We start from the raw sequence: 17,650 nt of genomic DNA on the forward strand, positions 1-17,650 counted from the left end.
AAGCTAATATTTTTCACTTTGAATACCGAACAAATGTCGGTTTTCGATCTCAATTGAAAAGCAATCATATCGTCAAACGTACAATAAAATTAATTCGCCATGTGTGTGCTAAAGCTTCGTTGTTTAGCGACACGGTGTGTCTGTGCGCAGCGTCAGCCGACTGAGCAATCATAATGTGACCATCCAAAAACAATACAGAGTTCCCACAACCGCGCCCCGGGCCTTCCCTTCCCGCCCCATGAGACCTTAATCGCCCCATTTCTTTATTTTTCGCCGTTAATTGTTTGTTAACAGGAGGCTGGCTGACTCGCCTGCGGGTGCGCCGCGAATCCGCTACGGATAACGTATTGTTACATGTTTTACAACTCATTTGTTGGTTTTATCTGTTTGTGTTAAAGATTATAAATGGTAAAGGATAAAAAAACTTTTAGTATGCCTGTTAATAACTTTTTGGGGTTTTAATTTATAGAGCAAGATCCCAGGGCCGCCAGACATCACGTATTTTCTGACGGATGAAATGTGGACGATTGGGTAGTGTTAGTATGTACTATGATCGTATGCCTACCTGCTAGCTTGGTCAAACGGCCAATTTCCAGGTATCAGGTAATCAAGGTACACAAAAACATTACTTACTTCACGTAAATTCTCATGGCTGATTTTTATATATGTTTTCGAGTGTATAGTTAAAAATAAATTGTCAATACTCCCAGACACTTTCCGTCGGCCATATTGCTTAACAGACGCTTTAAGGGTCTCAAAATAATTAGTCAACTTCACGTAAATTCTGACGCTCCATTTTTATATATGTTCATCCGACAACTATTTTAAAAGCTTTGACAAGAAGACAGACCGATCCAAGGGGCCAATCATCCCCTAAACTAAATTTTAATATCTCTATGAGTGAGAGAGCATTATCTACGCGCATGAGACTGAGTGAGACCGACTGCGCTGTTAAAGCCATGAAAATTACTTGAACAGATATTTTATAATTTTTAGAACTTTTGTTGACCAGTAAATTGTAGCAACAAAAATAAGAAAAAAATTGACACATAATAAATAATACTAAAGTTAGCCGACATTTTTTTTTTTTCAATTTATTAATTAGAACTAAAAAATATTTTTTAAAAATACCACTTATATTTAAATAGCAGCAATTTTTTTAATTAATTATTTATTGGAAATTTGGAAACAAAGTGGAAAAATATTAATTCTTCAATATTTCTTAACAGTGGCTTTTAATCTTCATTATCATCATCATCAAATATCAATCTTATTTATTTATTTATTTATTTATTTATTTAATAACAGCACAATGGCCAAACTTAGACTAAAAAACACAATAAACAATACAATAAAATACAATTAAGATTTACAACGCATTACCCCCTTATCCCCTCCAGGTACACTCTGAAAGCACAGTATACCACCCCCATAAGCTTCCCAAAAATCTTGAAATTGAATATCTAAATCGTGATCGTCATCATCAGCATTATCCTTATTTTCTTCCTCTGTAAAAAACAAGTTAAACAATGAAGGTCTGAAAAAACTAAAAAGATACAAATAATATGAGAAACGAAAATAATTTACCTGATTGTTCTTCCAGCGACTCACTGACAAAACCCGGTAATTGATCTCCATCGAACCAATGAAAATCATATTTACCATCTTGTAGTGTCCAGCCATTGTTTTCGGGGTTGAAAATATTTATCATCTTCATACTTGCATTGTTCCAAAGCTAGCCCGTCGAAACTGTTGCCAAAGCTCACTTTTACAAGGTGGTAAGTTACAGGCATCGAAGTTTCTTAAATTCTTTCGATTGAATTCTTCATTTATATCAGATATCATGTATGTAAATGATAAACAACTGTAGTCTGGCAGCATCTACATCAATTATTCCAGGAAAATTGTAAACATCACAGATAAATTTTTGTATTATGTTGAATACACGTTCTTCTTCATCTACATCACCAACAAAATCCAACGTACCAAAACGGTGAAATGCTTTGTTGGTACTCTTCATTTTTCTTCAAAATATTAAACGGCTTTTGCTTGCCCTTTTTGAATAATAATAATTTTTCAAGTAATTTTCATGGCTTTAACAGCGCAGTCGGTCTCACTCAGTCTCATGCGCGTAGATAATGCTCTCTCACTCATAGAGATATTTAAATTTAGTTTAGGGGATGATTGGCCCCTTGGATCGGTCTGTCTTCTTGTCAAAGCTTTTAAAATAGTTGTCGGATGAACATATATAAAAATGGAGCGTCAGAATTTACGTGAAGTTGACTAATTATTTTGAGACCCTTAAAGCGTCTGTTAAGCAATATGGCCGACGGAAAGTGTCTGGGAGTATTGACAATTTATTTTTAACTATACACTCGAAAACATATATAAAAATCAGCCATGAGAATTTACGTGAAGTAAGTAATGTTTTTGTGTACCTTAATTACCTGATACCTGGAAATTGGCCGTTTGACCAAGCTAGCAGGTAGGCATACGATCATAGTACATACTTACACTACCCAATCGTCCACATTTCATCCGTCAGAAAATACGTGATGTCTGGCGGCCCTGGGATCTTGGACCATTAAGTTAGTTACGCAGTTTAGTACTCTTTATCAAATAATTACGTTAAACACAAGTTAAAGTTCTAAGTCAGCATGTAGCGTTTAATTGCAAGGTGTGATTGAGTAACATAGCGGAAAGTTTACATGAATTAATTTCGATACCAATTCCGTTACCCATAATTTAGATATAGTTAAGTTAGTCGTATGAGAACAAAAGTTCAAGAAATATTCAAACTAAAAGCGAATTCATTCCAATTGATGGAATAGAATTTCACAAACATTTAATGACTTCACGTAAACCGATGAATGGAAATGTATTCTCACAATTGCGTTCGATAACTTGCAAAATTTAAGTGCACTTTTCCCACAATTAAGTATAAGAAAAGGAATTAAGAGTGAGCGGTGGAGTGGCGATTGCTGAACGAATGACAAAGGGCGGGAATTTGTGCCTAATCGCAAGTGAACGTCACAAACAGGGGTCGTGGCGCGAATTGCGATGTGAGCTATTTGTAAAACATGAGTCCTTTGTGCGAGTGAATCCGCGTCGCTGGTCCGGCGATAATTGCTCGATGCTCGCGGATTATGCTGAGATCGAGAGGCTAACAGCCCTGAGAAAGTTAACAGATTGCAGTTCAATGCGTCTTTATACCATAAGTTATTGATGGTTTAATAAGTAGGTATTGATTGAACTTCCAAAACTGCTGAGAATTTTTAGGAATTACACCGTTCTGAACCGCTTAGGCTAAGTTCAGTTAAGAGACTCAAAGCGGTCGCGTATTTGGAATCTGGTTGTGCTAGTATCTATAGTTTTGTCTCTGAACCCAAATTATACATGCTAATACATTGAAGGATAGTTCGCATCAAATCGGCAAGATCTATAAAATTTATGCAAACAGACGCAGAAATATGTTTGCTTGTTTCGCATAGGAGGTTTAGATACGGGATTGTCTATGATTTAATGTGGTCATCGTAAAATTTAAACAAAGATTTATTACATATTTTATTATTTTTAGTAGTAGTAGTAAATGTAAATTTACAATTAATTTAACTTCTTTCTGACGATTCATAAGTGTACTTGTTTACCTATATGAATAAAGATATTTTTGAGTTTGAGTTTAAGAGAATAGCGGCAAACGGGCAGGAGGCTCATCAGATGTTAAATGATACCGCCGCCTATGGACACTCTCAATACCCGTGGGGTCGTGAGTGCGTTGCCGGCCATTTAAAGAAATGGAACGCTCTTTTCTTGATGGACCTTTAGTCGAATTGGTATAGGGCTGTTTTATTTTTGCCAAAAGGTTGAAATGTTTACTTAAAAATAGTAAGAATAAAAGCTTTGCTAAATAATTGTTACAGTTCACACATGAGATGAAAGTTATAAATAACAATGATTATTTTGTTTAAAAATCTCCCAGAAGTGCGTCGCGTGTCAGTCCTAGCACACGCGACTCGCCACAGATAATGATAAACGAGTTTAACGGTGTTGCCAATGCGAATAACTATCGCCTGATGGGGTTGCAAAGTAAAAATAATTGGCGCCCCGCGGACAGACGCGCGTTAATGTTTTGATAATGATGAGTGCTTTTGTCCGAATAAAACGTGGATTAATGTTTTGTTTTGAGATTTGTTTTTGTTCCTGGGGCTGGTGGACGACGAATAAACATTGAGATTTCACTTAATTGAGTGTTCTGCTATTGGCGAACTATTTTATGTTACTATTCACTAGTTAGGAAACAAAATTACGCTTTTCTCTCATTTTTAAATAGTAAACAGTTTTTTTACCTTTATATTAATGATAATTATATTTCGCATCAATTACATGTAAAGGTGAGGTTTAAGAGTTAGTTTGTGGCAATCTACTGAATGAGAACTCATTTCCTACTAGAAAGCTATATATCATACTGAGTGTTAATATAATATTTCATTATGATTGGATATTCTCGTTAGGGACGAAAAAAGTTGCAAATAACAAATAAGATACATCAACAGCAAGCTGTTACTACATTATTTTAATAAAAAAGTCTTGTAAAATACGCTATACACCACATACTTGCATAACAAAAATCGTATTATAATAGGTAACGGTAGACAGACAAACTGACATGTCGGTTGATGGATTGTTTTGGTTTGCGTTCACAACACAGGCTCTTTACATGATCATTGTAAAGAATATTGGAATAGGTGTGCTGATGAAAAAAGTGCTACCTTATTTTTACTACTATAACAAAATAAATATCGGTCGATGATTTAACCAGGCTGTATAAGATCAGAATGCATTAGATTTTTTTATTAATACTAATATCAAAATTTGCCTATCTATCAATTCCTTCTGTAAAAATGTAGAGTAATAATATTCTAATAAATGGATACCGTTTATTAAAACAATGTCGGTAATTTGTTGTCATGTTGCGCTCAATTAACAACATCTATAGTTTCACCATAATTAACTGACTTTATGTTGAGTATCGTACAATTTATATTGATGCATTTAAATCTTATTGCAGAAAAATGTTTTTACAAAATTCGATTAATACATTTGTTATTTCCTTTTAACATAATTAAAATTCAATTATAAACATTGCAGGAGTTCACACTTCTCGGAACATAAAATTAAAACGTCAGCCTCTTGCGGCGAGACGGGGCAAAAAGTCACGCTCATACGTCAAAAGATTTCCTAACCTACATAAAGACATCTAAACAAACGAAATAAATTGTATCTTACAGAAAGGGTGCCACCATCTGCATGAGTACGATCAATTATCACCATTGTCAGAAACCGACAATAACCTAACACATCATCAGAACATATTGAGATGTTATTTAAGAACCGCGCTTTTCTTTCGCCGCTACAGATAAAAATTCTACCTTAAATTTCGAACACAAAGTCTATTATTGTCTGTGATTAAATGACAGATGCGTTCGGAAATCGTTCTAACCTCCCACTGCTTGCCGACAATGCGACACTGTGGTACAATAAAAGGTATTGAGCTCACGTGTCGCTAACTTGAGGACTTAATTAAATTGGTCATGTCTTCATTCGTGGGCAGATGATTTATTTATGCCTAAAGCTCTGGAGATTTGTTGGGAAATGTTTGATTAAAAAACCGCGTGGGAAGAACTGTAAGGACCAATTTAGGCCTATTGTATTTCAGAGTACTATAATAGAAAAAATCGAGATTCTCTTGTCATTCATCAATTTATTATTCGTGTTGGGCAAATTTTGTGTTTAATGTATTAATTAAAACTTAAAAGAACACATTAACCATTTTTTTAAATGCAGAGGGAAAACGATCTTATAAATCACAAAATATAGATAATCTTTTGTTCAATTATAGATTAAATAATTATCTTATTACAAGTTAAATTAATGAGTTCTTATTTGCGAGTAGTGTAAATTTGCCAACTGCAAATGCAGCGTTATCCGATCAACTAGTTTTCTTTAATCCTCTTTGCCAAATGGTCCATACTTCACTTGCCACAATGACGTTTGAATCGGCAAAACTCGGACAATCGAAGGGCGTGTAACAAAAAAACATAAGAATAATCGTTATCGCACAATTCCGGACCCCCGGTGACAAATCGGATCGCTTGTACGCTAAAAAAAAATAAAAAAAAAGAGAATGGACACGAGGATACAGCAGATGCTGACAGAGTGCTTAGAATCTCATTATGTGGTGATTTTTTTAATTGGAGCAAATCGTGCGTTGTCAAGTCTTGACGGTCTTTATTGCGGCAATTTCGGCTTAAAAAGAGTTGTCAAATTGACTTCATTAGTAGTTCTATGCATAAAAATAATGGATTTATAATATAATACGAATAATGAGATACTTTTCAGTATAAAACATAGTATTCTAAATAATTAAATATATTTTTCCAGACACGGGAATTGTTTTGAAATAGATTCATATCATTAATCCTCTGAAGCTGTAATAAAAGGTGCTTTTAAAATATATATTACATGTTATTATAAACGCCGCAGCTTTGTTCCCTTTACATTTATTATTTATTTACCAACGGAGCGTGAAGTTTATCAAAAAGCATTTTCGTGTTTTCGCCAAACGAATGCAATTAAAAATGTCGCAATAAGGTCTTTTGTATCGCTTATTCTCGCTTAAACTCCAATATAAGAGAAATAGTGTTTATATTACTTTAAAGTTGCATGTAACAATTTGGGTTTTGTCACGTTACATTATTAATGGGTATAAAAGTCGTTTATTTCACCATAAATTGTATCAGATGAGTTATGTCGAATTTTAACCTTGATTGAATATCTACTTTTGGCAAGGCAAGACATGTAGTTGCCTGTGTAATTATCACACCTTTTAACAAATTGTCTAAGTTCAATGTTTAAAATTACTCAGTAACGAACACAATTCCGGCAAATACTAATTATTTCAACTTGATTGAATATCTACTTTTGGCAAGGCAAGACATGTTTGCCTGTGTAATTATCACACCTTTAAATAAATTGTCTAAGTTCAATGTTTAAAATAACGCAATTCTGAAATAAATATGAAAATATTTTTAGCCTTGATCTCCAAATAAACTCGAAAAAGCAGCGAAACAGCAATCGAGCCACACGGTGTGCCACTAATTAAAACAATAGAAAAATATTTGAAAGCAACACACTCACTTCCACTCAACTGAGCAACGCTAAATTAAAACCTCTTCATCTCCCTCCCTTTATTTAATAAACAATTTATGGCCCTGGCACATAGAATTCACAATATATTCGATATAACGCTTGTTCGTAAGTACAATACTATTTAAATTATACACTCAATGTTGTATAGTGTATAACTTTTTGTAAGCTCGAGAGGTCTTTGGTACAGCACCTGGCCTACGTATTATTTCAAGTAAACTTCTATATGTTTTCTTTATGTAGATATTTACGACTCATTGGTCTAGTGGTTAGTACCCCTGACTGCGTATCCATGGGTCCCGGGTTCGATCCCCGGCTGAGACGAACATGGATGTGATGAGCATTTGGTGTTGTACTTAGGTATTGGGTGTTTAAATATGTATTTATATGTCTATCTATCTATAATATGTATGTATATCCGTTACCTAGTACCCATAACACAAGCTTCACCAGCTTAGCATGGGACTAGGTCAATTGGTGTGAATTGTCTTTAAAAAAAAAAATTTGGTATACTGTAGGCCTCAGTTATTTGCTAAGGAGACCGTGACCAGTTGGTATCGATGAAACAGCCTTTTTAAAACGTCCGCGTCATTCCTAACAGGGTTTAGGATCTTAAGCATTGCTAAGCATAGTTTCAATTAAGTATCTAAATGATAATGCCTTGTTTGAATTTTTAATAATTTCGAGAAATTAATTATCAATTCAAGGAGTTTCTTTTTTAAGTATACGGTATATAAATTGTGACCAATTTGTGTTGGGCCGTCCCATTTCTGTATTTAAAAAAGAATAAAAAGTACTTGTAAGACGGAGAAACGAAAAATAAACATCTTACAAAATATACTGTAAACAACAATTTATGTATAAGAACATTCGAAATACAAAAGAAATTAACTTGTGTATAATTTCTTGTTATTTCTTTGTTACTTCTACCATGGATAGAAGACAGAATAGAACCACTCATAGATAGTATACACACCTAAATCGCCACATTAAATTCTGTGTCAAAATCTATACTTCCCATTCTTTCTGAAGATCCTAAACGAAACAAGCCATATTATAAGGGCTTCATTTAATGAAAAAAATTGTTCTCAGCTGTGTATACTTTCTATCGTTTATAAATAAGTAGACCCCTTAGACCACGCTAATCAATAGAAACCTTACTTCAAAATCAAATTAATGTCATTTAGAAAGAAAACAATGGAACAATACGGAAGCCATGCATAAACAAAAGGAGGCAAGCGTGGGAGCAATCAGACACACAAATAAACATAGAGATAGTACAGTACTTAGTCTAATAAATCTGTCAACACTGGTATGCAGGATTCTTGTATCCTTTAGGGGAGGCGTTTGGGTGGAGTCTAATAATGGCCGAGGCATGCAAATGTTCCTTAATCTGTTTAAACAATGATTAGTTATGATTCGACATCTCTTTCCACTTCCTACTGTCCTGGTACACATCAAACAAGGTAATTTAGTAAAAAAAATATTTTGATGAGTATTGTAATCCAATTTATCTATTGGCATATTATGCACTGTTTAATACGTTTTTGAAGTTGTACTTCTTTAGGCGCGTTATGAAAAATTGATGAGAGTGAAATTTTACGATTGCGCGCGCACCTATGACACAAAATTGGCAGTGTGATATAGCGTGCGCGAGCGAGATGGGAATAAGACAAACTACAAGTAAAAAGAAATAGAATATGCGTGAAGCTAACTTCACGCATATTCTAGCTTAGCAGCTTAACAAGAATTTTGAATGACCATGACAATTGACATCTGACAATGACATTTACCTTTTAAACAAATATAGGAGTTTTAATTATTGTTTAAAATTAATAATTATATACCTAGTTATTTTCATTATACAAAATATTTGTGAAATAATATAAAATATTTGTGAAAAAACTGTGCTAACCTTCCTGAGTGCTTCAATACAATTGAGGTTAACTATCCGTATGTATTATCGAGTATTATTGTTGATTAAAACTGAAACATGAACCATTATTCATTGCTTTTGTTTATTGCGTTTGTTACAGCAACTTTTTAGAAATATTCTACGACCCTATATATCAATAATTGAGAACAAAGATTTAAGCACGAATACTAATAAGGAGAAAATGAAGGCTTGGAGCGATATAACAGAGAAGTAAACATTTTAATAAGTACCTGCATCTCAAAAAAATGACCACATTATTTAATCAAAACATCAGATTTAATCTAGCAAATATAAGGACAAGGGACAAAAAACAATTGATGAATCAGTGGAAGTGCACTAAATTGAATACAAAAAAAGAGTTGTCATCTTATCGCCGTGAAACATCAAAAACTGGAGGTGGAACAAAGCCACCATCACCTTCTCGAGACACAATGGTTTGAAGTAGATTTCAATGAATTTGATTGTGATGGTGTCGAGGTAGGAATGTTAATTATAAATATGATGTATGGTGATGTTCAAGGTTCAACCTTTCAAGCATAGGCATATGCTTACAACATTACTTTATTCCCCTACAGGGTAGTTAGAGATATTGTAATACCTCAAAACATCCATGTTGCACTTGTAGTACCGAAACTCTGTCCTGCCAGAAGTGAGCCCATTCCCACTTATAATGGACAGTGGGTATAATACACCTTAATACCTGAGTGCGAACCACTCACCATGATACTTAAATTAATAGATGTTATTTATATATTTCAGGTTATTACAAATAAAATCATTTTGGAAACAATTGATATCCCAAAAGCAAATAAAGCCAACAATGACAAGGTAATAAATCAGTTTTGACATAACTTGAATACTAAAAAAGCCAAACAAAGGTGTGCACAACAGTGACAACATAACTTAACAATTTCATTATTTTGTAGGATTAAAGAAAGGTTAAAGAAAATCATGTCGAACTGAACAACAAGAATCCCCAAACAACTTCAAAGAAACCTACAAGGAAGACACCGGTATTATATTTAAATTATCTCTATCTCTAAATAGAATAAAAGAAAGTTGCTATCCAGGTCTGTAGCATGTGCTACAAATTATATTATTAACACATTTATATAATTATATTAATATAAATGTGTTAAAAAATTTATAATATGAATTATAAAAAATTTTAAGTTTTGCATGGACAGAGCTTAAATTAATATTCTCTTATTTGTTGCAGAAAGCAAGTAGTTTTGGAGAAGCCTCGTAGATGCACAACCAAGTAATGATTAATTTAAAATTACAAACCGAAATTCTGATGAAGACATTAGAGTCACTTAAAAATAAATAGTATAATGAAATAAAAATGTTTTAAAGATAAATAGTGTTTTATTTGTTTAATGTAAGAGAATAATAATAAATATTTATTTAATTAATTTTTCAAATGTAAACTGAACTTTATTGACTTTAATGACTCCTTTTCCAGTCTTTGATTATTTAATTGTAATTAATTATTTGCATGCAATCAAAAACTATTTTTAATAATGCCAAAGAAGTATAACTTCTTACGCGCGTACATAAGTACACGCACCCTTTTTTTTCACCTACCGTTATGCCTACACAAATAAGATAACTGTATTATTTATTGACTAACATTATATTTTAATTGAAAGGAACAAATCTTGTCTTTTTTTCAGTTTCAGTATCGGGCAGGAATCGCAAACTATTCGACGTGTCTCTCCATTTTCTGCTGTCCTGGTATAAAAACTTGGTCATTTTGTAAAACAATTTTTTTTAACAACAATATTATAATTGTATTTATCTATTGGGAGCTGCTACTGCTTTATAGTCTCTTCACCCACCTTAGCTTATGCCGGTTTTTTTCAAAAATAATTTGAACTAGAAAGCTAGACTTTTGAGCAAACGAATTTCATAAGAATATATAGAAGTAGTGGTTACCCATTACAAAACAAATAAAGCATTGTCTTAAGTGGCTAGATTTTCTCATTTTGCAAACCTTTTTTAAAGAAAAAATAAGATATATTAAATGTTACCATTTGTGCAAGTGCAACACTTTGCGTGAATTACGCGTACTAATCAAAGTAATCCAAGATTTAAAATATGATAAAAAACGAGAAGTACCAACCGACAATCCCTTTAAAGTTAATCCGTTCATAAAAGGTTACAAAAGCTTCCTAAAATCAAAAACCCTCAACAACAAAGCTCTATACTATACGTCATCCGGTGGTGAGAGGCCATCCAAGATGGCTACAATATTAATCAATATTTCAACAACATTAGCTCGCGAGTGAAGAGCTCTCGCGGAGGCAGCCACCTTGCTTACTCGTCTTTTGTAAGAGCACTCTTGAGACCACGCCATTGTCTCACCTACTTCTAATCTTCTGGCTTATTTTGTATTTATGACGTAGGATTTAAAGCTTTGATGAAGATATCTTGTTTGACCTTATAACGTTGAACGGTATTTAGGTATCTAGACATTTTTTTGTCATTGCCTTTTAATTGCATGCGCAGTTAGGTTTCTTTGACAAGGTTAGTAAGGATAGAATAATTTACTTAGTGTAAATGAAAAACTATTCTGAAATATATCTACTATCTAGGTATACCTACCATAGTACTTAGAAATATATAAATATAACCCTAAAATTGCTGTTTTTTATCTGCTAGTCTAAAAAAATTTGAGGTTATGTTATTTATATAAATCAAATACCAGTTAAAAGAATATTGTTGTATTTTTGAATTACATAAATTCTCTATTGTAAATCAATACATCGTTTACATGGAAATGAAATGCTTCATTCAGATTGTATAATTAAACAAAAAATCGCAAAGCCATATTTAAATAGGCGTGAAAATGTCATATTAAATCATGATGTGATAATAATAAGAACATGTAAGATATTTCAGATTGTTGTTAAAACAAATAGCCTAAAAACTCTTCCAAATTATAAAGGCCTTTAAAAATCAAATCCCGTATAATGGAACGGAGCATATATTTGTAAAGATGTCCTCTATAAGTATTTGTATGTCTCATAAACTCATACGAGTTAAAAACTGTAAAAAATATTTCTCAACAATTAAAGCACGTACCTACAAAGAATCATTTCGAAAACAGCGTCAGTGTAGTTCCGCTTCCGGTAATTGCTCCAATCGGCGGTAAAACACGCGCGTATTTATTTATTTATTTACTGAGTGAAGTTGGGGCGGAAACTGCGACATTTGGATTTTTGTTTTTGTAACTAGATTTTCGTATTTGCACTTTGTTTTCGTTAATGGTAACCCAAAGCTTAAATGTCTAAATGAATTTTACATTCAATGAGTTGCTTCGAATTTCAAACAGTGAACTTATAATTCACCGTTTGAAATTCGAAGGAAAATTGATGTACCTAGTTGAAGTGTTAAGAAATATAGAGAGAATTCCGTCGTAAGGTTTCAATACGAGATAAATTTAAATGTAGGTCCCTAATAAAAAATTGTATGTGCACAGCAACACTGGTCTAGCACCAAATTTAACCAAAGGTCTATCTTATCTTTGTCTATGATTTCTTTTTGGAATGCTCTAACATGCATTTATAGAATAGTAATTACAAATTAAAACACAAATGTAGCAAAAAGCGTCAGTAGCGACACGAGCGGTAGTTAAATATTTGTGTGGAGGCAACATTGACGGCAGTCGTGTATACACGTCTCGCTATTGACACCATCATTTTCGGTTAAAAAGGATAAATCGTAATTAAGACAAATCAGATATTATTTATCGACATATAGTGTTTATAGGTAAGTGTATAATTAATCAATAATCTTACAACAAACAGATCATTTTTAAGTGAATTTAGTTTAACATTCATAATCTGCAAATTATCGCTGTTGTCAAATATAACTGCAAGACATATTATTATTAGAAGTGTCATTTCTAGCAGACCACAGTGATGAAAGGAGCAATGTTTATTTTTCTTAATTATATGTGTTAAATGGACAATATTTTTACTGTATTAAACTTTTGTAATTTGTTACTATTAGAAAGAGGTACCTAGAGGAGGTAGTAGGAGGATACCAGGAGACCTGTAAGGGTTTACTAACTTTGTCCTCCTGTCTGCTTTCCATAAAATAATTAATTAGAAAATCAAAATACGTTTGTGCCAGCGTGCGATGGAAAGAAGTATTCTTGGAGTTAAATTACGCGACCCACAGAACAGTGAATGTATTCGCAGAAAAACAAAAATAATTGATGCTGAGCAACACGTGCTACAACTTAAATGGAGATGGGCAGGGCACGAAGCCCGTTACACAGATAACCGAGATGAGGTGGTCTAAAACCGTAACCGAATGGACTAGTCCGACAGGAAAAAGGAACAAGGGCAGACCTATTGGTCTGCTAAAAATTGGATGACAATGGCAAAGAATAAAATAAGGTGGCCGCATCATAGAATAGTAAAATTCTATTTATATAATTGTATGTCAATAAGATGTGTATGGATAAAGACTTTTTATTATTTTTATAATAGAAGATAAATAAAGAATTATTAATAGTCCCAGAAAATCCAAATTTCATTGAGTCAGTAGCTCAGTAGCACTGATTGGCTCAATCGTTGTGTAAACACGCGCGCGGTCACACGCTCTGATATTGTACTAGGTACATTTACCGACGTGCTGAGAATATATCTACAACTATATATGTACTCTAGTAGACTATATACGGAATATCGCTCTACTTACTAGTGCTAGTGCACAGGGTGCTCGCATATTTAGAAATCCTTTTTTTATAATGTGCAATATAAAAAATTGATTTACGTATCCTCTGTACCAGTTAAGGACAAAGAGGTATGTACGACTCGGCCAAATCCCAGCTTTCTGCTCCTCAGAATCACCTCCACCATCAGACTAAGATGTACTTCCAACTGTGTCTCAGAGGCATTCTGGACGGGGCTTTCATAACGTTTGACCGGGGCTTCATTCGCTCTTAGAATCTACCTAGATTGAAAAATTAAGTTTATTTTGGTAAATTTACTTAATTTAAGATCGTCAATTGTTATGTGTCTTTAAATTCACATTTACTGCCAGAAATCAAGGGCGTAGAATGGACGAGAACAGACTAGAAACTCCACAGTCCACCACTCGTTTAAATCACCAGCTGTTTTTATTTTTAACGAATGAAATCATACACCTACAAGCTTTTGCCAAGTCATCAGAGCTAGAGGGATTTATTAATTAATAACTAATAGAAGAGTGGAAGCCCTTAGAGGAGGCCTAAGTCCAAGGACTTGAGCTGTATAACAGAAACCAACCAACCGGCTTGCCGATTAATTATTAGTATTTTTATTTTTAGTGTTAATTTCTTGTATTTCACATTTGTATGTACTAGTATAAGTAATTACAGCAATAAAGGCTTTTATTATTATTATAACTAATAGTTTTAAATAAGTATCAATGCCAGAAGCACGTTATAATGAATACGATTACACCTATTTTAAACTTTTTAATATAAATAAAACATATCCTCGGAATACACCATTACATTTCTATGTTTGTATGCAAACAGAAGAATAAAAGCTATATTTTGTAGTCACGTAAGCGGGCGTGGCTTTGAGTGGGCGGGGTCGGCTATATTCGTGCCTAGACGTGTTCCTATAAATAACTTGAGGTTAAAGATTGTTAAGAGAACCGTAACTTGATATATGTAATTAGTTCTTGTATGTTGTGATTCAAGTTTGCGTGATTTACATTATACACCTTGTTAATTGTTTTATATCACCAATCTTGGAGGAAAATGTTCGTATTAAAATAAGGAATAAGATTTTGTTTATTAAATTTTTATTAATTGCCTTTATTAAACCTTATAAATTAAAATCTGTATTGGTACTCTGTAACGTCCAAAAAATAGTTATAGAGTAGCCATCGACGCAGTACGAAATTAACATATTTTTTATCCCCTTAAGACTATTTATTAAAATATTGCCCGTTCTAAAAAAAACCTTTGATCAAATGACGCATTTAATGACGTCGCAATAAATAAAACAACAATTACGAACATCTGCCGAAATAGACGAAACACAAAGTGATTTGTCATAAGTCATAACCCATTAAAGAGGCGAATTCGATTAATGATTGCCGCGATCATACAAACCGGTCGTTAAAACCTAAACACTATAAAAAAAACAATATTTGCAGACCATGACAGATCTGGTTATATTGTAACGTAACCCTAACACGACGCCGCAAAACATTGACCCTCTAAAATACAAACACGAGATTCGCCCAACGGAAAATGATACCTAGCCGCGAGGGGTAAGGTACAACTCAGGTGTATCCGTAAATTGGTCACCCCACATTCTCGCAGTACTGCAGATAGGAGGGGTCTACGACTGGGCGGGCTTTGAGGCGGGGTCTCGCGTACCAGTTGCACGGTGAGCTTAGTCGGACGCGCGCGGCTCGCAATGCCGCACAAAAATGAGTCCGCCAAGTTTCGCCATACGAGACCTGCTGCCGGAAGCGACCTCCAGGTCTCCCTCCCCTTCAGATACGGAACTAGACGTCACCGGGACGGAGACACCTCCGCCATGCTCCTCCAAAAGCCCAGATGAAAAAAAAAATGAAAAACCGGCGTATAGCTACAATGCACTCATCATGATGGCGATTAGAAGCAGTCCTGAGAAACGGCTCACGCTTAATGGAATCTATGAGTATATTATGAAGAATTTTCCGTATTACAAAGAGAATAAGCAGGGCTGGCAGAATTCTATACGACATAACCTCAGTTTAAACAAGTGTTTCGTGAAAGTACCGCGGCATTATGATGACCCTGGTAAAGGAAATTACTGGATGTTAGATCCATCATCTGATGACGTGTTTATTGGTGGAACAACAGGGAAGTTGAGACGGCGTTCAACTGCTGCATCCAGATCGAGGTTAGCTGCGTTCAAAAGAGGTGCAATTTTACATCCTATGTTTGGCAATCCGTATGCGTCGCTGGTGGGACTCTACCCGCCTTTGTTATCGGTCTACGGGCGGTATGCTCTTCCAAGTCCGCTGTTGCGGCTGCCGCCTCCACCGCCTAACCCCTACCACCATCTTTATCGAAGGATCCACGGTTTGACGCCGTCAGTGAGTCCTCCAGACGAATCCGACATGAAACATAGTTGATTTAGTTAATTCGCGTGATATTTATCGAGATATCCCGCTGAAGACTCGAAGTGACTGTGATAGGACGTGTAGATATTTGCAAGTATCTGTACAGTGGCCGTATTTATTTATTAACTTAAGATTATAAGAGGCTAAGTTATTGAAGGAATTTGAAACTGTATTTATTGTAATAAGTTGCAAGTGGTATGAGATTCTAAGAAATTTATTTGATGAAATAAAATGTGAATACGTAAATGAGGTGGTTTCAATTTATCTGTAATACCTAATAGGAAAATCGTTATTTCATATAAAACATATTTCTTTAATACCTACTTACCTACTGTTGATGGAGCAGTGTTGCCACACAATGACATTTATTATCAAATGACTTAGCTTGTGTACATTAAAGCACTTCTTGAAAATACAACAATTTTAACTAAAATAAACGTTAAGACAATTATGATACAAATGAACTACAGTGAAGTTTAAACTATCTCTGTAAGACTAATGTGATATTGAAAGATTATTAAATATACATATCTACTTTATATGATTCCTTATGAGCAGTATCGGCCTAGTGGTTAGACATTCCCTCGAACGGTAAAGAAAAAAACCGTGTTGAAACCGCATTAGATCCAAAAAGTAGACGGCGTGTGTCTGGCAAGGAGGCTGATCACCTACTTGCCTATTAGATTGACAAATGATCATGAAACAGATACACAAATCTGAGGCCCAGACCTAAAAAAGTTGTATCGCCACTGATTTATTTTTACTTACTTTAGATTGATTTATAGCATCGACTAAAGTAGGTATAAGATTTAAACAGTTCATTATTTAGTTACATTAAAATTTAAACATAACTTTGATCTAAAGTATAACAGATGGCGCCATAATGGGTTTTAATGGGTTTAACACAAGGGCTAACCTAACCAATATATTATGTATTTCGTATCCTATACGTAAATTTGTTTCCTCTTACGCAAAAATACTCTAGAATAACTAATTTATCTAAGGCTTTTAATTGCATTAAATTATAGACGAAGACAGAAGTAAACATTTTTAGAACCCAATAAACGTTTAGCATGGAGCAAACACATTTTTTCGTCTGTTTCAAGTATCATTCAAGACTTAATGAGTCCTGTTACATCAATCCCGTCTCATTTATAGTTTGTCGTTAACCCAAACGAAAACATGACCACGGAACAACGGAGTCAGTCGATTATAAATTTATAAAGGAATAGCATATTTGGAATACTAGTTTGTTTTTTGAGAATTCATTTAAAGAAGAACGGGATATATCAATACAAAATACATTAAATTATCAAAATGTAATAATACAAAAAACAAATACCCTTAAACTAAAAAAACATAAGGAAAAACAGATGACGTTCA

At 34.0% G+C, this 17,650-nt stretch overlaps 1 protein-coding gene across 1 annotated transcript; it reads left to right on the forward strand.

Moving 5' to 3' along the window:
- Window positions 1–15,510: 15,510 nt before the first annotated feature.
- On the forward strand, window positions 15,511–16,513 carry LOC125055600 (fork head domain transcription factor slp2-like). Its single transcript, XM_047658060.1, has one exon. It carries the CDS (start codon window positions 15,587–15,589, stop codon window positions 16,277–16,279), a length of 693 nt encoding a protein of 230 aa, XP_047514016.1. The 5' UTR covers window positions 15,511–15,586; the 3' UTR covers window positions 16,280–16,513.
- The last annotated feature ends 1,137 nt before the right edge of the window (window positions 16,514–17,650 follow it).

Source organism: Pieris napi, chromosome 13 (genome assembly GCF_905475465.1).
Source record: "Pieris napi chromosome 13, ilPieNapi1.2, whole genome shotgun sequence".
Lineage (NCBI taxonomy): Eukaryota > Metazoa > Arthropoda > Insecta > Lepidoptera > Pieridae > Pieris > Pieris napi.